Source organism: Macaca nemestrina, chromosome 17 (genome assembly GCF_043159975.1).
Source record: "Macaca nemestrina isolate mMacNem1 chromosome 17, mMacNem.hap1, whole genome shotgun sequence".
Lineage (NCBI taxonomy): Eukaryota > Metazoa > Chordata > Mammalia > Primates > Cercopithecidae > Macaca > Macaca nemestrina.
The window spans coordinates 64,952,571-64,973,075 of record NC_092141.1 but is presented as its reverse complement, the minus strand read 5'-3'; the positions used below and the strand labels follow the sequence as shown (position 1 = coordinate 64,973,075).

The following is a 20,505-nucleotide window of genomic DNA, read 5'->3' as shown; positions in this document are numbered from 1 at the left end:
CTATATACAGTCTAGTGTGTAGTAGGCTCTACCATCTAGGTTTGTGTGAGTTCACTCTATAATGTTTCCACAATGAAGAAATCACCTAACAACACATTTCTCAGAAAAACGCACCCTGTCTTAAATGATGCATATGTTACAAACTAGTGTAACTTTTTTTTTTTTTTTTTTTTTGAGACAAAGTTTCACTCTTGTTGCTGAGGCTGGAGTGCAATGGCACAATCTGGCTCACAGAAACCTCCGCCTCCCGCCTCCCGGGTTCTCCCGGGTTCAAGCAATTCTCCTGCTTCAGCCTCCTGAGTAGCTGGGACTACAGGCATGCACCACCATGCCCAGCTAATTTTGTATTTTCAGTAGAGACCAGGTTTCTCTATGTTGGTCAGGCTAGTCTCAAACTCCTGACCTCAGGTGATCCGCCCGCCTTGGCCTCCCAAAGTGCAGGGATTACAGGCGTGAGCCACCGTGCCCGGCCTCATTTAATTTTTTAATGTGCATTTCTTGTCCTCACTGCCATAGTATTTAAATCTTTTCCTTTGCTGGAACACAAAGACCTTCAGTAATTTTCTTTTCACCACAATTTCTCGCCCAGTAACTAAGCCTCTTCTTTCCCTCCCCTTAGGCCTAGCACTGATGGGGCAATGACACGTTGTTCTCACGGGGGGCCATGGTGAAGTGAAAAGAGAATGAGCCTAGCAGACATGAGGCTGAATCGAGCCTTTGACGGTTCACTAACTGTCAATCAGAAAATGCACTTCACTCTAGTTTTCTCGTCTGTGCATGGAGGCAATGAGTAACCACCTCATAGGTGGTAAGGGTTAGATAGGAAAGGACACAGTAGAAGGCCTAGCACACCCATGCACTCAATCAGTGTTAGTTCTGGACCTTTCGTTTGAATACTGCTTGAGCTCTGTGCCCAATCTCCCTTTCCTGGATCAAATAAGATTTTTCTTTGTTTGTTAGTAGTTTCTTTCTAGATTCATCCTTGGCCAGAAGTATAGATCCCCTGTCTTTCACTAACTCTTGTTGATCTATGGTTCTCATTCAATTTTGTGTAGAACACCCAGACATTTCAGTGGCATTGTTTACTCCTGATGAACAGGGGACACTGCGTGTCCAGCAACCAGAACACTGCCTGAGTTATGGGGGATATTCAGGAAACATGCTGAACAGATGAATGAATGAGCAAATGAATGAATAGCTGATTCTGACTAGTCAACCAAGACTTAGTTAGCACCAATGCTTCTGGATGTTTTATTGCTTCTCAGGGGAGTATGCAATGTGAAAGAAGAAAGAAAAAAAAGGTGCCTCAAAATCGTCAAATATCAGTAGATGCATTGGTTTTTTAACTGATATTTTATCTTCAAAGGAAAGGCTGATTGAGTCTTGCACAGGCGAAAGAGCCACTTGGTCCCATTGGTTCTCTGTCTCTCCTGCTGCACAAATTACTGACGGAAAGATTTGGGCCTTCATTGTGACCACATCCACAGAGACCATAGTCCAGAGAGAGCATGTGGGGCCTGAATCAACTGCTGGTGTTTGTTGAGCAGAAACAACGAATCTCTGACTTCCCACCAACAGCCAACCTGATTTCAAAGAGCCAAGAAGCATCTCAGATTTGTCAACATTCCTTTAATGAGCTGAGAAACTTTTCATGGTAAACTCAGCAGCTGAGTAACAGGATGATGGCACCACAACAGGTAGATAATCAAGGCAGGAGGTCAAAGCATTGGAGCCAACACCCACCCAGGACGGGGTATAAAAGGGCTGGGAGGAGAGGAGGCCTCAGTCTCAGTGGCTCGGCGTTCCCAGCTGATCTGAAGCTCCTGTGCAGTCTCAGCCCTACACCATGACCTCCTCCTACAGCAGCTCCTCATGCCCTCTGGTTTGCACCATGGCTCCTGGAGCAAGAAATGTCTCTGTCTCTCCCATCGACGTTGGGTGCCAGCCCGGGGCAGAGGCCAACGTTGCCCCCATGTGCCTTTTGGCCAACGTGGCACATGCCAACCGAGTCCGCGTGGGGTCGACTCCCCTGGGCCGCCCCAGCCTCTGTCTGCCCCCGACCTGCCACAGTGCTTGTCCCTTGCCAGGGACCTGTCACATTCCCGGCAACATTGGAATCTGTGGGGCCTATGGCAAAAACACCCTGAATGGCCATGAGAAGGAGACCATGCAGTTCCTGAACGACCGCCTGGCCAACTACCTGGAGAAGGTGCGCCAGCTGGAGCGGGAGAACGCGGAGCTGGAGGCCACACTCCTCGAGAGGAGCAAGTGCCATGAGTCCACTGTGTGCCCGGACTACCAGTCCTACTTCCGCACCATCGAGGAGCTCCAGCAGAAGGTGAGGTGTGGGATCGCTTGGGTGTGCTGGGTCTGAGAAGGCAGAAGCCTTCGCAGGAGGAATCCACATAAGGTCCAGAGAGCTTTGGGTTCTTGGTTTCTCTTGGACATGAGCGTAGACACCACACGTGGAGTGGGAGCTTAGAGTATGATGCTTTGTGTGTGAACCGTCTTTCCATTTTCCTCAGATCCTGTGCAGCAAGGCCGAGAATGCCAGGCTGATTGTACAAATTGACAATGCCAAGCTGGCTGCTGATGACTTTAGGATCAAGTAAGTCAGGCCGAGGAGGGCCAGTGTGACTTCTCTCCTGCTGTATTTCCAGCGGCCTGCCCCATTACTCAGCCTATATCATAGGTGTTCAAAAACAGTTTTTGACTAGAAGAATATTTCTCTCCAAACCTTAAATTAGCCTATTGCTAGAAATGGTCATTATATAGGAGGAAAGAGAATATAAGCATTAAAAGAAAAAGAAGGGCTATAGTCTAGATTGGTTAGAACCTATGTCATTTTCTCCCACATCTAGAAGATAAGAGGATTTTGCTTTTCAATCAGAAGTAAAATTGAGTCATCACAAAAATAAACTGTCAATGCGTAGGTTGTTGCTAGATTCACTGACTCTTGGCCAAATCCATCAGCTGGAGGAATTGTCATTGAAGCTCCTTGGTAGCAAGAGTTGGGCTTGAATGAATGGGAAAAGCAGGAAAACAATGAGAAATAACGAACTAAAGAGGAAAAGCAGCAAACTGAAGGTCCAGAGTCTTATTTTTAGCCATTCTTTTTTCCTGGCCAAATGACTCCCATTATGGCAGAAAAAAGGCTGCATTTGAAGTCAGAACACTTAGGATGAGTCTGTGCATTTACTATTAACCGGGCATAGAATTCTGAAAAACTCATGTTTTGCTTCTGAGCCTCAGTCTTCCATGTAGTCAATGGACATAATGTCCTGACTACAAACTCTGTAGCTACAGGGTTGAGCATAGTGTATATTGCCCACGTGAACAAATGAGCATCCAAGGTGGTGTGGGAGGTAGGAAGGCAGGGCAGCCGAGAGGGGCTCTTGGGGCATTCCTGTTGACCCTGTACCTCCCGTAATGGAAGGCTGGAGAGTGAGCGCTCCCTACGCCAGCTGGTAGAGGCGGACCAGTGTGGGACGCAGAAGCTCCTGGATGACGCGACCCTGGCCAAGGCTGACCTGGAGGCCCAGCAGGAGTCCCTGAAGGAGGAGCAGCTGTCCCTCAAGAGCAACCATGAGCAGGTGTGGCCCTGGCCGCTCAGACTCCCGGGGAGGGTGCTGGGCAGACAGGGGAGCTCCCTGGCCCCGGGGCTCTCAGAGCATTGTCTGGGCTCAGCTGGCATCAGGATGCAGGACTGAGGGGGGTCTGAGGGTCCAGAGGGCCTCTGTGGAAAGTGCAGACTTGCCTTGGGCACGAGGAAGGTGTCCAGGTGGGCTCTCCCCACTGCACTCTCAGCAAGACTTTCCCATTTGCTTGTGTGTGGGACTCCCCTCCTACTGCTTGCAGGGTCAGGGTCCTGGTGCTGTCTGCTCCATCAAAGGTCCTCTCCTCACACAGGCTGTCTGTCCCTTCCTCCTTTCTGCAGGAAGTAAAGATTCTGAGGAGTCAGCTGGGGGAGAAGCTCCGGATCGAGCTGGACATTGAGCCCACCATTGACCTGAACAGGGTGCTGGGGGAGATGCGGGCTCAGTACGAGGCCATGGTGGAGACCAACCGCCAGGATGTAGAACAGTGGTTTCAAGCCCAGGTGAACGAGGGGTGGGTACAGAACTGGGGAGTACCTGGCCTCCATCTGGGCAGGGAGGTGACTATGTCTCTCCGTGCTCTAGTCTGAAGGCATCAGCCTGCAGGCCATGTCCTGCTCCGAGGAGCTGCAGTGCTGCCAGTCGGAGATCCTGGAGCTGAGATGCACAGTGAATGCCCTGGAGGTGGAGCGCCAAGCCCAGCACACCTTGGTATGTGTCCTTCACCCTCACTGCACTGCAAATGCCCCGTGCCATGGCCTAGTAGCCTTTTATTTTGGAGCATCAAACCATCAAAATTTGGGGCATTAGCAGTTTCCCTGGGGCCTTGCACATTTTATCCCCTTATTTCCCACTACAGAAGGACTGTCTGCAGAACTCCCTGTGTGAAGCTGAGGACCGCTTCGGCACGGAGCTGGCCCAGATGCAGAGCCTCATCAGCAACGTGGAGGAGCAGCTGTCCGAGATCCGGGCTGACCTGGAGCGGCAGAACCAGGAGTACCAGGTGCTGCTGGACGTGAAGGCTCGGCTGGAGAATGAGATTGCCACGTACCGGAACCTTCTGGAGAGCGAGGACTGCAAGTACGTGTGATCTGGGCAATTCCTAAACCACACACATGACTATCAGGCAATTCCTCAGAGGTGATGGAAGTGCTTGCAGAAGATATCATCTTAATAAACAAGCCTTCCTGTGCTTTCCTGCTCAGTGACTCATTAACCTCTCCTGGTCTGTGCAGACTGGATTATTGAGAAAATGTTCTCTAAATGGTAGCCAGGTCCCTAAACCAAGTCTTCCCCAAGGACTCCTGGATGTGGAAAGACACAGATGAAAGAACTGTTGGTATAGATTCTCTGGTCTGTGTGCCTTGTTGGTGGCAGGCCCAGCCTTCACCTGGTCTTACCCTTGTCCATCAATCACTGAAACATCTTTCTAATGTAACTCTTTTTCTTTCTCTCCCTGCAGACTCCCCTGCAATCCCTGCTCCACGCCTGCCTCCTGTACTTCTTGTCCAAGCTGTGGCCCTGTCACCGGTGGGTCTGCCTCTGGCCATGGAGCCAGCATGGGGAGATGATTCTGAAGGCCCGAAGTTCCTGTGCAGGAGGTTGAGGCTGGTTGCACTGGGGTCAGGAGTGCCTTCACCTTGCTCAGTCTTCCTTCCAGAAAGACCAGACTCACTGAGGCATTTTCCCTAAATCAACGGGTAGCAGACACTTCCAAGGAGTGTCTCCCTGCCTATGCCTCTAAGCTGTATTTTTTGTTGTTGCTGAAATGTTATAATTATCTTCCACGAAAGTGATTCTTTTTCCCAGTGTCTCTTCTTGGTTCTTTTGGTTCTATTCCAGTGTTTCAGAATCTCCTAAAATGTCACTGGGTTCCCTGCATTAAATGGTCAATAAACCTCTTTCCTGCACCAAGTGCTGTCCCCCTGGTGTTGGTTGTGTGTGAAGTGTCAGAGAGTCCTGGTCGTCAGGTCCTGTGTCCTCACTGGCCCTGACATCTTGCTTCCAGGAGCTCCCTGCGGTGCTCTGGGGCCTCTGGATGAAGGTCCTTTCCTGACATTGGATGTGTATTCACCTTGCCCAGGGATCCCTACAGACTGGTGGAAGGAAGTGATGCTAGTTGCCAAGTTTGAATTCTTTCAAAACAACTCAGAGCTAACATGTCCCTACCATGATTTTGGCATCTTCAGCCTCTTGGTATTTTGTCCAAGAGCAAAATCACATCACTTAGCGTTCTAATCTTGTCAAAGGAAGGTCGTGTTGAGAATTGCCTGGGCCAAGTTGCCAAGTTTTTCCTCTCACTCCAGTTGGCCCCTTTCACGGAGCCATGGAGTTCCCGCCCACTCTCCCAAATGTAGAGGCCCAGACTGGGCACTGGAGACTGGGGTCTTGGTCTTGGGTCACTTCCAGGCTGTAGTTTTCTCTAGAGAGACGCTGCCACTGATATATCTGCTGTCTATTCTGCTGCTGTCTTGGAGGTGCTGGTGGTGAGGGCTGCTGCTGCTATTAGAGCACTCCAACTCCGTGCCTGCCTCTCGGATGTGGCTCTGGCACAGGCCGAGGTGGTTCACAGCCAGACGAGGTTATGAGCAGGTGGAGGAGCAGCCCGGAGAGGCTGCTGCCTCCCGCGCCATGCTAGTCAGTTTACGGCAAGCACCAAGTATGTCCAGAAGAATGAAACTCTTGGGTCTCAGGTCATCCATGTGCCCTGGTGCAAAGAGCAATGAAAAACTGGTCCTTCTTCATGGTAGCATAGTGTGGTGGAGGTGGATCTTCTCTAGGGTCAGGGAAACTTGGATTCAAATCCCACCTTCGTGACTCTGAAGTGAGATTTGAACCCACCTTGCTGAGTGAAGTTGGCCAGGTCGCTGCACTCTCTTGAGACCTATTCCTCGTTTGTGGAAGTAGGATAGTTGTATTTACCTCTCACTGTGGTTGAGGGGTAATGCATCTAATGTTCCCGGCATCTAGAAGGTGTTCAGTGGATGTTGGTTTATTGAGGCTCCCTGGGAACCAGCAGGTACAGTCTCTTCCTCCCAGAGAGAAAAAGGAGCTGAAGAGATAGTAGCAGAACCCACTCTCAGCATCGGGGCCCTAGATTTCTATGTTGGTGGCTGGGAAGTTTGGTCATACTCCTTGTTCATGTATACGCAGTAATAAAAGTCACCTTCTGTAGTCATGAGGCCTGTTTCTCACTCCAAGTAGCCTAACTGAATCCAAAAAAGCATTCGTTGGGCTGTCAGAGGACAAGACTGTTTGGTGGGCTCTTGTGGGCTCTTCTAACGAGGAACCCACAAGAGTCATGTTTTAAGAAATGGCTGTGACCAACCCTCAGTGTGATGGGGTTGTGGAGATCCGGCCTGTCCCCACCTTTCTTGGCCAGGTCACACCCTTGACAAGCTCTACCTGTTAGGTACCATGGCTAGGTGTGGCAGGAGGTGCCACTCAGGTACACAGAAAATGCAGGCTAGAGGCTGGCAGGTGGGTTACCAGCCCGGTCAGGACACCTGGACCCTGGGGGTTTTACTCACATTCATTATCCTAGCCTGAGAGCTCAGGGCTCCCTCTGGTACCAAATCCCAGACATCTCTTCTTGCAAGTGATTCTCCCGACTGGACATTCTATGCCTCTCCGCCTCACATACTCTCACCGACTGGATGGATATAGCCCTGAATGTGGCCCAATAGGCTTTGCTTTGGCCACAATAATTGCAGCCAGGTGTCTCTTATTTTCCTCCCCCCGAGGCTTCTGGTTCCTTGGTTGAGGGCCACATCTGGTTCTGAGCCACCTAGTGCTGAGCCCGTCTATCTTCAGTTCACCAATCCTGCACTGCCTGGGCACTTCCCAGCCTTCGCGTGGTTAACACCAGTTGGGGCTCATGAGGCCCATGCACTTATGTATTGTTTGACACCAAATGCCATTTCTCACAAATTCCAGCAAAGTGGAAAGGAGAAAGGGTGAACAGCTGCAGGCCACTGGGGTGGACACTGCAGTCACCGAGAGAGCTCTGGGGAAGGGCACATTCCTGCCCCCACCACTGTCTACACTGGGAAGCCAAGAAGATCCAAGTGAATTTCTGGACTTTCCTGAACAGGAACATTTTTTATTTGTATAGTTTTTTTGTAGACGATGGTATGTGATACCTGTCAGGTCTCTGAGCCCAAGCCAAGCCATTGCATCCCCTATGACATGCACATATAAGCCCAGGTGGCCTGAAGTAACCGAAGAATCACAAAAGAAGTGCAAATGCCCTGCCTCGCCTTAACCGATGACATGCCACCACAAAAGAAGTGAAAATGGCCGGTCCTTGCCTTAACTGATGATATTATCTTGTGAAATTTCTTTTCCTGGCTCATCCTGGCTCAAAAAGCTCCCCCACTGAGCACCTTGTGACCCCCACTCCTGCCCGCCAGAGAACAACCCCCTTTTGACTGTAATTTTCCTTTATCTACCCAAATCCTATAAAACGGCCCCACCCTTATCTCCCTTCGCTGACTCTCTTTTCGGACTCAGCCCACCTGCACCCAGGTGAAATAAACAGCCATGTTGCTCACACAAAGCCTGTTTGGTGGTCTTTTCACACGGATGCGCATGACAATACCTAAGGCTGATGGTGTGTGCCCCATCCTCCTGTCCTTCCTCTCAGCATCTTCTCTTTGTCTTCCTGACCAAGAACAAAATCAATTTCATCTGTTCTCATGGCCACTAATAATCTTCATGAGCTCAGCTTGGTGAACCATTTTTAATTTATCTTTTTTCTTCCTAATTCAGTGTTTCATAACCATGCCTTCCCACTTAATGAATATAAAGATACCTTGCCTTCTCACTTAGTGTTTTAACTTTCAAAAACGTAAATACCAAACTCATATCATGACTAAAAGACAGCTCACTTCAAATACAGGTTATGCTTGTTTTCAAATGACACTTCCTCTAACTAAAATAGCTTCCCTGCCATCTGTTTTAGAGATTCCAAACATTGCATCCCCACTGGGGGTTGGGGGTGATACACAGACTCTCCCAGTTAGAATCACTGTTCCTATTCAGGTACGAGCCCCTGGGCTAAGCCTACCTGCTTTACCTGCCTGCCAGGTGTAAATATGTTTTAGCATCTGAGGAGGAGCATTTCTCAGTGACCCAGGACCCCCTAGAGGCCAGTCCCAGGTAGCTACATGTCACACTTATCCTCTCCAAACCTGAATGCAGCTTCTCCCGCTCCAGCCAGCTCTTTCCTTTGACTTCTTAGCTTCCTTGATGCACACAATTGTCCTAGGAACTTGGGGGTGACCTTGGGGCCACTTTCGGCTTCTCTTCTTCCTTTGACCCCATGTACAGTAAGTTGCCCTGTCTTGTGAGTCCTTTTGCAGCATCTATGTCCTCTGTGCCTTCCTTTCCATCAGCACTGCTGGTGGCTGGTTTTGGCATCCATCACATCCTGCCTGGATTCTTGGAAGAGCCCCCTCCTGCCCTCTCTCTTCTGTGCCGGATTTGTTCTGCACATACCACCAGCCCGTCACTCTTTTGTGTTCTATTTATTGAGTAAATACTATGTACAAGACACTGTATTACGTGCTGGAGGGCACACGAAATGGAGACTGAGTGTTCCCACTCTAGGGTGCACACTGGGCATGTAAAAAAAAAAATGGGGCCGGGTGCAGTGGCTCATGCCTGTAATCCCAGCACTTTGGGAGGCCGAGGCGGGTGGATCACCTGAGGTCAGGAGTTTGAGACCAGCCTGACTAACATGGTGAAACTTCGTCTCTACTAAAAATAAAAAATCAGCCGAGCATGGTGGCGCATGCCTATAATCCCAGCTACGTCGGAGGCTGAGGCAGGAGAATCACTTGAACCCAGGAGGTGGAGGTTGTAGTGAGCCGAGATCGCACCACTGCACTCCAGCCTGGGCAACAGAGCGATACTCCATCTAAAAACAAAACAAAACAAAACAAACAAACAAACAAAGAAAATGAAATGTCAGGGCTTTCTAAATTTATTATGCCAAGGTGAAAATTAAGCCTGGGAAACTGGGTCATGCCATATAGCTGTTTTTCTTCTCTCCTGCAAGGACTGTTGCTTCCTGACTTGTGTGTTGACATGTTGCACAGTAACCAGACTCCCTTGTTTGTATTCAAACCTGGAGTAAATGACATTGGAGAAGGAGGCCCTTGTGACTGCTGCCTCTTTACAACAGAATGTTAAGCATCCCCACGAGAGTGTAATCAACAGCAGTCAATCAGATCTTACATCTGTACATTAGCCTTTGTATGGAAAACGTTGTAATTCTGTTCGGCACCTCTATTTCTGCCTATATAAATGATCTTCACTTTCCCCCCGCACTGGGAGTACTGATTGCCATTCTTCAGTGTTCGTGTGTCCCCAGAAGACAGCTCTCACGTGCTATGTTTGCAAAAACTCTTTTAACCAGATCCTGAGCCTTTTGATTATTTTAGGTTGACAGACACTGGATTAATCTTCTAAAATTTCTCCTTTCTCTCTTTCATCTGCTCGAAAACCTCCAGAGGACTCTGTTCTGTCTCTAGCTCTTTAGGTGAGTTGTGTGGTTCAGAGCGGGAATCTCATAGCTATTTGTTGAATAAATCCAGCTGGACAGTTGGCGTCTAGGAGTGCTGGCCTGTGGTTCAGTCCAGACTCCACTATCTGCCCCTTTCTGGGTCACTGGGCAGAGCAGAAAGCACTTGGACTTCAGGCTCAGGCAGACCTGGGCTGACATTTCAAGGCCCATACTTTCATTCCAACTTTGTGAGCTCTGATAACTTCCCTAACTGCTCTGAGCTTTGTTTTCTTCACTCTACAGTGGGATACTTGTAACTGCTTTGTAGTGTGGTTATAAGGATGAAAAGACACGACGATATGGGAAGCACATAGTATAATATTTGGTGGCACATAGTAGGTGGTCAAATAACATAGTAGGTGGCACATAGTAGGTGTCTATCTAATTTGGGCATATAGATTTGTGTGTGTGTGAGAGAGAATTAAGTAAAATATTGTATACCAAGTGCCAAGCTTGGTTCTCTGCACATAATAGATGTCAATAAATATTACTTCATGTGACCTTTCTCTGTCCTCTGCAAACATTGTTTTTCACATGGACTGGCCTCTTCCCCACAGGCATAAGCAACACAGTGTTCATATTTTCCTTCTTGTCTCTCCTCTCTCCTTCATCCTAGATATCCTCCTAAAACAAACCTCCGCAAAGAAGGGCGAACTAGGAAAACAAACAACTTGCTTCTTATGTTGGAGAAAACTGCATGCTAACTGATTTGAAGTACAGTAATCCAAACACGGGCTCCTCTTGAATTCATCAAATCCTGTTTTGTGACCCGGTGCTTCATTTACCTAGGATGAAGTCACCACAAAGCTTGTCTATTGCTATGGAGCGGTGGTTCCGTCTTCCAAGGGTGGTCCCCAGACGAGCAGCATCAGTGTCACATGGGAACTTGTTAGAAATGCAGACTCCCCGGCCTGACCCCAGGCCACTTGAATCAGAAACTATGGAGTGGGGCCTGGAAATCTGCATTTTTGCAAGCCCTCTGGGGGTTGCTGGTTAAAGTTTGACAACCGCTGGTGGAGATGTTACGAAAATAGAAGCAGACAATATTTTTAGCATAGAGGTGTACAAACTTCAGTCTTACAGGTTTTAGAAATGCAATTTGGCTCTTTGGGTTGACGTTTTGTGTCATTCAAACTCATTTCTTTGGGGATCCAGCACTTGGGACAGGCCGGTTGTTGGCTGTTGCATTTCTGAAGTTGTACCCAGTTCTCCTGAGCCCACTTCTGTTTCTGAGCGTTTTCTTGTGTTTATCTCTTTTTTTTTGTCACCCAGTCTGGAGTGCAGTGGCGCGATCTCGGTTCACTCCAACCTCCGCCTCCCGGGTTCAAGCAATTCTCCTGCCTCAGCCTCCCGAGTAGCTGGGACTACAGGCGCCCGCCACCACACCCAGCTAATTTTTGTATTTTTAGTAGAGATGGGGTTTCACCATGTTGGCCAGGATGGTCTCAATCTCTTGATCTCATGATCCGCTCGCCTCAGCTTCCCAAAGTGCTAGGATTACAGGCATGAGCCACCTTGCCTGGCCTGTTCATCCTCTTTTTCTGGAAAACTGTCTCCCACTTTCCTGCCCATCCAAGTCTTCCCAATCTTAAGTTCCAGACAAAGTCTCTTTGATGGCCCCTCTATATCTCTAAGGCCCAGTCACTTACCCCTCCACTGAGTTACGTGACCTCTTTTTCTGCTCTCAGCTTTTTGAGGGTGGAAATTTCTCCTTTTCATCTCTGCATTCCCCATCCCCTTGAGAAGGGCTTTGGTATAACAGGAGTTCAGGAATATCAGACACTTAGAGTAAGTCACCAGGACAAGGTAAGCCATGCCTTGGAGAATATCACCCACATCTGTATAGAGTTACAGGGAAGGGTCCCCATGGGTCTCATTGACTGTATATGGGACCAAGTGGTGGCTGACTGGTTGTCATGGCTGAACAGCCAGTGGGACCAGCATGGTTTACACGAAACTCCTGGGCAAGAAGATTTTCTGGCCATCTACTGGCTGCCTTTCAATCTAAACTCATCAGAAATCCCACTGTACAGCCCCCACTTAAGAGTGATAGGAACTGTTACATCACGGAGCGTGTCCAGAGGAATATTCCTGGGATGGCAAGGGGATCTAGAACCATGCTGAATGCAGAACCATGAGTGAGAAATCTCACATCTGCCACAAAGAACTGAGAATGTGACAGAATGATTAGATTTATCCTGTATGGGACACCTTGGGGAGAACTGGAGAGTAAATGAACTACAGGGCCAACTCTCTGACTTACTTGCCAATATATTGCCAGCCTCTGGCTCAGTCCCTGGCTGGCACAGAGTAGGTACTCAATAAATGTTTGTTGAATGAATGAATGAATGACCCAAAGAAAGCTACAGGGAGAGGTAACACAAAGGTAGATTTGTGAAGACTTTCTAACAATTCTCTATAATGTGAGTGCCTTAAGGCTGAGCTAGCTGCTGTTAATTTTCTGGATACCAGTGTCTTGCACAAAGCGTGGGAAGCTGCTTGTAAGCCACAGGAACTGATGGTGTGAGCTCTCCTGGAAAATGGTGGACTGGATGACTAGTTAGAGGAAGGCCATTAAAGGGGATTTAATGCAAACGGGTACTAGACTAGAGGATCCTGAAGTCCCTTTCGTCCTGGAGATGCTATGTTTTAGGGCCAGCTGAAGCACACACTTGCTGCTTCAAGGGCCCTCGTGGTGAATTCATTCATCTTAGGAATGGGGTCAAAGTAGCATCTTTGTTAGCATAGACTGGAAGCTGGCTAGCTGCCCTTTTCCAGGGTTTATTGAACAAATGGTCACTGGCTTGTTTTAGAAATAAGGGAGGCTATAAAGCTTCTGATGCTCTGAGTGTGTCTGAAGATTAAGGAAATTTAAATTTTGTTCTAGAGTCTCCCAAGCAATGGACAATCAAGGTAGGTGCATTTCAAAGAAATGCAAAAATATTTCAAAAGATGAAAGATCAAAGTTCTTTAGTATGTATCTTCTGTAAACAAGGGTGATGAGGGACTCAATCTGGTGAGAGGGTCAATAGAAAGGAAAGAGGCCTGGGAAGGTGGGTGAGGCCCTGAGAACAGACACCATAAAGTGTTAATCACTGCCTGCCTTAATTAGCCTGTAGACTCCAGTACACAGAAGCATAATTTTATTTCCTGAAAATTGCAAACCATCAGTTTTATTATGAGCCTTTTTTTTCTCACTCCCCAAACTGCTTATCTGTTTCACGTATGCTCAGGGAAAGTCTTAATTGCTAACATCTGTTTTATAGGTTGTGTATTGATTTTAATTCAGTTCAAAATACTTAAAATTTTTTTTATTTGATTTCTTCTTTAACCCAAGGAGTATTAAAAAGTGTGTTAGTTTTCACAAACCAAGATCAATTTGGAACTTAGGTTTCACTTTCAGTTTTCTAACAATTTGTATGAAGGAACTTTCCACCTTTTTTCTGCCACTTTCCTTCAAAAGGAACCTGGCTATTTATTTTTCCTTATACTTGAAAGTCATCTTCCAGGGCAGATCCCTACCTTTCACTCACCTTTACCTCAAGACCATGGTCCTGGCATTCAAGGCTTTTCATAACCTGGACTCAATGCAACTTTCCAGGGCTTGGGGATAATGTCTCCATTATAAACACCAACACAACTAGACTATTTTCCATTTTCCAAATGTTTGATTGTGTTTATTTTGTTCTCTCTGAGAGAAACTCACTCCCCAACGCTTTATGGAAAATATAATTCAATACACATTTGGAAAATCCCCTACTCCATGAAGTCTTTTTCTGGTCTCTCAGTGAGCTCTCTTCCACCTCAAAATCTTTGCAGCTCTTTTTAAAAAAATACCTCCTTTTACTGTCTTCATAATATCAAGATCATTTACTTTCTTATCTCTCTTATTGAAATCTAAAATCCCCTTCTTACAAGACAGCCTAGATGTGTGTTTGTCCCACACTGGGCACTCTATAAATATCTATCAAAACAAACAAATCATGATTTTTCCCTTTCTGCAATGTGCCTGATTGACTGATATTTTAGGTTTTGCTGCAGTGGGAACAGTCAGAGGTAGGAAAAGAATGTGGGAGCGAGAGAGACTTGCAGGAAATTTTAGGAGTCTTTAGTTCTTGATTATTTCATACACATAAGCTGACAGAAGGGAAAGATTCCACAGCCACAGAAAGTGGGCTGCTTGAAGAAGACCTTGTTTTCTCCGTTTTCCAGGACCCTGCAGTGATGGGAAGCAAGAGGTTAGGGCCTCTTTCATGAGCTCATTAACTCTTTATAGGAAACAAAAACCACTGACTAATAGAGTGATTGTATAACAATTGACATAAATATTAATGAGGAAAATGCCAGTTTTCTTGCACCAACACCCACTAAGCCTTATATAAGGTCTTCAGGAGGAGGAAGATTTTGGTTTCAAGCAGATCCAACTGTGGGCAAAGCAGGATCTCGCCTTTTAGCACCATGACTTCTGACCATTGCAGTTCCCTCCTCAGCGAGCAGGTTTCAGAGGCCAACGCTGCCTCCCTGTGCCTCTTGGCTAATGTGGCACATGCCAACCAAGTCCGTGTGGGGTCGACTCCCCTGGGCCGCCCCAGCCTCTGTCTGCCCCCAACCTGCCACACCGCTTGTCCCTTGCCAGGGACCCGCCACATTCCTGGCAACATTGGAATCTGTGGGGCCTACAGCGAAAACACCCTGAATGGACACGAGAAGGAGACTATGCAGTTCCTGAATGACTGCCTGGCCAACTACCTGGAGAAAGTGCGCCAGCTGGAGCGGGACAATGCAGAACTGGAGACCAAACTCCGTGAGAGGAGCAAGTGCCATGAGTCCAGTGTGTGCCCGGACTACCAGTCCTACTTCTGCACCATCCAGGAGCTCCAGCAGGAGGTGAGGTTCGCAGTGCACCAGATCAGGGTTCAGGAATCTACTTACTGCCTGTCGGCCAAATCCGGCCAACCACCTGCTTTTGCAAATAAAGTTTTATTGGTTCATGGCCATGCTCATGCATTTGTGTGTTGTCTGCAGCTGCTTTTGTACTACAGTGGCAGAGTTCAGTCATTGTAATGGAGACTGTATGGTCTGCAAAGCCTAAAATATTTACTATCTGACCCTTTACAAAAAAAGATTACTGACCCTGGGTCAGCAGTGGATTTTTTTTTTTTTTTAAAATGTGGGAAGAGAATCTCTTGAGTGAAGGTGAATGGGAATTTGTAAAGGGTGAGATGTGGAATTTATCTCTCCAGGATTCTGAGTTCATGCTTACTTAACTTCAGCACATCAAATTCCTAAATCATAGTCACAAAAACCATGCTAATTTCATGAAAACCATGCAAAAACCGTGCTGTGTTTATGACAGTTGCTGTATGCTGAAACTTCCCGTGCAGTAAACAGGGCAAAAGGAGTATTTCCTAACATCCTTGCCAAGGCAGTGTCTATCCACACAACAGCATCAGCATCTTATGCATATCTGTTGTCACTTTTGATTATCCAGCTAAAGCTTCTGAAGAGCCTACATCTTAGTTTCAGAGCCAGGAAGACAAGGAATGTCAAAATAGGGGTTACAGAAACCTGGCTAGATTCAGAGAAGACCTGTAGGGAGGTTGGACAACCAGAGGAAAGAACTTCTTTAGAACAGATCCTACTTTATCTAAAACATTCATAGTTAGTCCACTGTTCTGTGGCCTAGATTCTGGATTTTTTGTTTGTTTGTTTGTTTGTTTTTGAGACAGCGTCTCACTCTGTCACCCAGGCTGGAGTGCAGTGGTGCAATCTCAGCTCACTGCAACCTCTGCCTCCCGGGTTCAAGTGATTCTCGTGTATCAGCTTACTGAGTAGCTGGGGTTAAAAGCGTTCACCACCACTCCTAGCTAACTTTTGTATTTTTAGTAGAGATGGGGTTTCACCATATTGGCCAGGCTGGTCTCGAACTCCTGACCTCAGGTGATCCACCTGCCTTGGCCTCCCAAAGTGCTGGGATTACAGCTGTGAGCCACTGTGCCTGGCCAGATCTTCTTATTTATATTGGGCTAAGCATCCTATCTGGCAAAATGACAGCAAATCTTTGTTATATGTTCAGTTTGCTACTGTCTTCCATCTCCTGGTTCCTTTGACTCTATGTCTTCATCCTTTTCCAAGAAGTCTCTTGCAAATCTTTCTTCCCACACCACGAAAACATCTCTTGCATGTTTGGGAGTTTGTGTTGTCCAGGGGGATGCTGTAGGTTCAACTTCAGCCAATAAAACTTCCTCTCAACTGAGGCTATAGGCGTCTCTGGGATCAGTAAGTCACTTATTGAACCTATTTTCTTATCCCAGATTCTGTGCACCAAATCGGAGAACAATAGGCTGGTTGTGCAAATAGACAATGCCAAACTGGCCGCGGATGACTTCAGGACCAAGTGAGTTGGGATTGGACGGGGATGGGAAGGAGCCAAGTGAGTTGGGGTTGGATGGGGATGGGACAATGCCAAGTTGGCTGCTTCTGTCTCATGTGGCATCGGATGTCATCGACCCAGACCCCAACCCAGTAGTTACAGCAGGAGAGAACAAAAGGCATTAAGCTCAAGATCCTGAAAAACTATCCACTCTCCAGTGGTTTAGCATTAACAGTTTACAACATGTGCTAGAATGCATCATCCACCTGGTAAGAAACTTGTGAAGCAGGGGGGCAGGGATAGCATCTCCTCTGCAGGTGGGGACCCTTGAGGCTGGGGGTACTGGTGTGACTTGCCAAAAATCGTGTGGGTACTGAGTGGCAGAGCTGGGACTTGGCCTTAAATTTTGTACCAAATTTTCCTTTATTGAAAATTTCCTGAGAAACTGTTGCTTTAATAAGGATATGTTTCTGTGCTGCAGCTTGATTAATTTGTGAGTGCTGATAATTCATAGCAGAAATCATGCTCCATAGCCTAAGACAAAAACATATGAAAGTCAAAGGGTTGACACCACCTAAGGAGGGTCTACCCTGGGTGCTGGAAGGGGCACTGGGTTTTATCATCTTTCTTCAGGGCACTGTGCAAGTCTCACTCTTCTAGAGCTAAAGAAAGCCATTTCCTTGGCCGGGCGCGGTGGCTCAAGCCTGTAATCCCAGCACTTTGGGAGGCCGAGGCGGGCGGATCCCGAGGTCAGGAGATCGAGACCATCCTGGCTAACACAGTGAAACCCCGTCTCTACTAAAAAAATACAAAAAACTAGCCGGGCGAGGTGGCGGGCGCCTGTAGTCCCAGCTATTCGGGAGGCTGAGGCAGGAGAATGGCGTAAACCCGGGAGGCGGAGCTTGCAGTGAGCTGAGATCGGGCCACTGCACTCCAGCCCGGGCGACGAGACTCCGTCTCAAAAAAAAAAAAAAGAGAAAAAGAAAGCCATTTCCTTCCTCTCATTCTGGCAATGTGGCTTTTACTCTAAGAGGGAATCCAGGGTCCCTTTGAGTATGGGGCTTGTGGAGAGGGGTCTGCAGTGATTCCACCGTGTTGCAAAGACCTGGTTACTTTGCCACCTCCCTTTTGGGCCATCTGTCTGTAAAGGCAGGTGCTGGCTGTGTGTCCATCACAGTATCCTCAGTACCAGCTGCTCCCCCTGGTTCATCTCAGGTGCTTAGTATTGACTGAGTGGGGAATATCCTGTTGCTTTCTGGGCTTTGAGCACACTACACAGGAAAAGCCAACTCACGATTAGACGGCGAAGGGCAGAACAGTGGACTTACAGCTGCGAGCTGGGAGTCATGTCCTGGTGCACCTTCCTGCTCTGTAACTGTGACTCCTGCACTTTCCCTGTTACAGGTATGAGACAGAGCGCTTGCTGCACCAGCTGGTGGAGGCTGACATCTGTGGCCTGCGCAGGGTGCTGGACAACCTCACCCTCGCCAAGTGTGACCTGGAGGCCCAGCTGGAGTCCCTGAAGGAAGAGCTGCTTTGCCTCAAGAAAAACCATGAGCAGGTGTGTGACCCCTGGTGTGATGCATTGAGACTTTCTGGAGGTGAATTCAGGCTCATCTGGGGGAAAAAATGGAGGCTTCCTTCTGCCTGGGATTGAAGCTTTGCAGGTGAGCTCTGGCTTTTGGTGGGAGATTGCTTCTCGTCCACAGCTTCTGGAAGCTGCTGGGCTGGTGCAGGCAGCGGTTTATCTTCAGAGGAGCACAGGGAAATTACTGGGGAGGATGGAAAGTGGGAGTTGAGAGTTTGGGTGAAGGGCAGTGGGGGGCTCTGCAGGCAGGTCATACTTCATACTCCTCTGATGCCTACAGGAAGCCCGCACTCTGAGGGGTCAGCTGGGAGACAAGCTCCGGATTGAGCTGGACATTGAGCCCACCATTGACCTGAACAGGGTGCTGGGGGAGATGCGAGGCCAGTATGAGGCCATGGTGGAGACCAACCGCCAGGATGTGGAGCAGTGGTTCCAAGCCCAGGTGAGGGGGACTGCTAAGCAGTGGGGATTGGCCTCCATCTGGGCAGGGAGGTGACCGTGTCTCTCTGTGCTCCAGTCTGAAGGCATCAGCCTGCAGGCCATGTCCTGCTCCGAGGAGCTGCAGTGCTGCCAGTCGGAGATCCTGGAGTTGAGACGCTCGGTGAACGCCCTGGAGGTGGAGCTTCAGGCTCAGCACACGCTGGTGAGTCCCTCTGTATGCACAGGAGACCCAGCGTGGCTCTCACTACCCATGAGCAGCTCTCTAGGGTCAGTACAGGCCTCAAACACCAACCACGGACTCAGCTTAAACCTTGGTTTCATCTCTTTTTTAAGCACTTCCTTGTAGATGTGGATGTTGAGTGAATCAATATTAACTCAGGTCAGAGGGCTCTGATCTTAAAGGTCTACCATGAAGAGTGTTAGTTATTCTGGCCGAGGACAGCTAAAGGGAGTTAGATTGCCCTATGGACCTGGCAATGTCTTGGGGTGTCACAATCTTAAGAGGTTGGAGGCAGAGATCCATGAGTTTTAACTTGTTTCCTTCTTTCTTTGATATTATAGAAGGACTGTCTACAGAACTCCCTGTGTGAAGCTGAGGACCGCTACGGCACAGAACTGGACCAGATGCAGAGCCTCATCAACAATGTGGAGGAACAGCTGTCTGAGATCCGGGCCGACCTGGAGCGGCAGAACCAGGAGTACCAGGTGCTGCTGGACGTGAAGGCCCGGCTGGAGAATGAGATTGCCACATACCGGAACCTTCTGGAGAGTGAGGACTGCAAGTATGTGCCCTATTGTTGTCTATGTTAACACCGTGTGCAAAAACAGATAACTTCTCTTGGGAATGACCTAAAAGGAGCTCTGGAGGCCTGGTGGGGGTGGCATTGCAGATCCCATCTTTGGAGACAAACTTGCTACCAGTAGGCCTGGTGAGCTAATGCCTGCCTAGACGTAGATGAGGGTGTGCGGGAGTTTTCAGGTCATGGCATTTGTTTTGCTGACAACGTTGTGCTCCCAGTTGCCGGCTACTCCCAAAGAGGGCTAAAATACTGAGTGCCCAGCACATTCAGGTTTTGCTAAATTCTCTCTAGGAGAAGTATTACAGTAATGAGTATTCTTTGTGCTGATAGCATTTAAAGTATTGCTAAGGGCATGTCACTTACTCTTTCATTTTAGTTCCCTGTGAAAAGGGTCAGAGGGCCGATATACCCCTTTAAGCACTAAGGAACACTATGAGGGGCTGTGTTTAAATGGAATCAGTGGCTGACATCTGGGCAATTCTTGTTCCTCTGGCCTTTCTGCCTTTCTGCTGTGTTCCTTCCACGTGGGACGTGACCCTGGCCTGGTACACAGGTACACTCAGTTCTGGCCCCAGCTCCACTGTGGACTATGGGCACGTCATTGCCCCTTTCAGGCTTAGAGGGACCTCTAAGGTCTAAAGTCCTCTTTCGCTCTTTAATTCTAACGTGTCTATAATATACTTTTGTCTTTCACATACTTCTCATGCCAATGTTTCAAACATCTTTTTTCTCTATGCAGATTTCCCTGCAACCCATGTGCAACCCCAGCCTTCAGCACTCCCAGTCCAGCCCCAGCAGCCTGTGCCCCCTGCTCCTGGGCCACCCATGGGCTCTGCTCATCAACTGGATACTGACACACTCCTCAGCCCAAGGTGCTGGGAAAGGGGAGGTGTCTTCAGCTCGTTAGGCTCTGCTCTGCAGGCCTGCTACCTGGGCCTTGCCTCCTTGGCCAGCCAGGCAGGAGACTGAAGAGAGACAGTGCCACTCTGTGGATAGGTGTTTGAGTCCAGCAGCTCAGCCCCTGTGACTGAATTTGTGTTTCTTCCCCTCAAGGTGTCTCGAGTGCGCCATTTTCTCTCTTCTGTTGCCTCCTGATCTCTCTGAGATGGGGCAGGCACCCTTGTTTTTATTTTGCTATT

At 48.3% G+C, this 20,505-nt stretch overlaps 2 protein-coding genes across 2 annotated transcripts; both read left to right on the top strand.

Annotated features, from left to right (window-relative positions):
* The first annotated feature begins 1,784 nt into the window (after positions 1 to 1,784).
* On the top strand, positions 1,785 to 5,510 carry LOC105472416 (keratin, type I cuticular Ha7). The gene is made up of 7 exons (XM_071082022.1): positions 1,785 to 2,338; positions 2,526 to 2,608; positions 3,437 to 3,593; positions 3,938 to 4,099; positions 4,182 to 4,307; positions 4,456 to 4,676; positions 5,059 to 5,510. Exons 1-7 carry the CDS (start codon positions 1,847 to 1,849, stop codon positions 5,165 to 5,167), a joined length of 1,350 nt encoding a protein of 449 aa, XP_070938123.1. The 5' UTR covers positions 1,785 to 1,846; the 3' UTR covers positions 5,168 to 5,510.
* Positions 5,511 to 14,622: 9,112 nt separating this feature from the next.
* On the top strand, positions 14,623 to 20,220 carry LOC105472161 (keratin, type I cuticular Ha7-like). The gene is made up of 7 exons (XM_011725176.2): positions 14,623 to 15,051; positions 16,479 to 16,561; positions 17,942 to 18,098; positions 18,406 to 18,567; positions 18,643 to 18,768; positions 19,128 to 19,348; positions 20,106 to 20,220. Exons 1-7 carry the CDS (start codon positions 14,623 to 14,625, stop codon positions 20,218 to 20,220), a joined length of 1,293 nt encoding a protein of 430 aa, XP_011723478.2.
* The last annotated feature ends 285 nt before the right edge of the window (positions 20,221 to 20,505 follow it).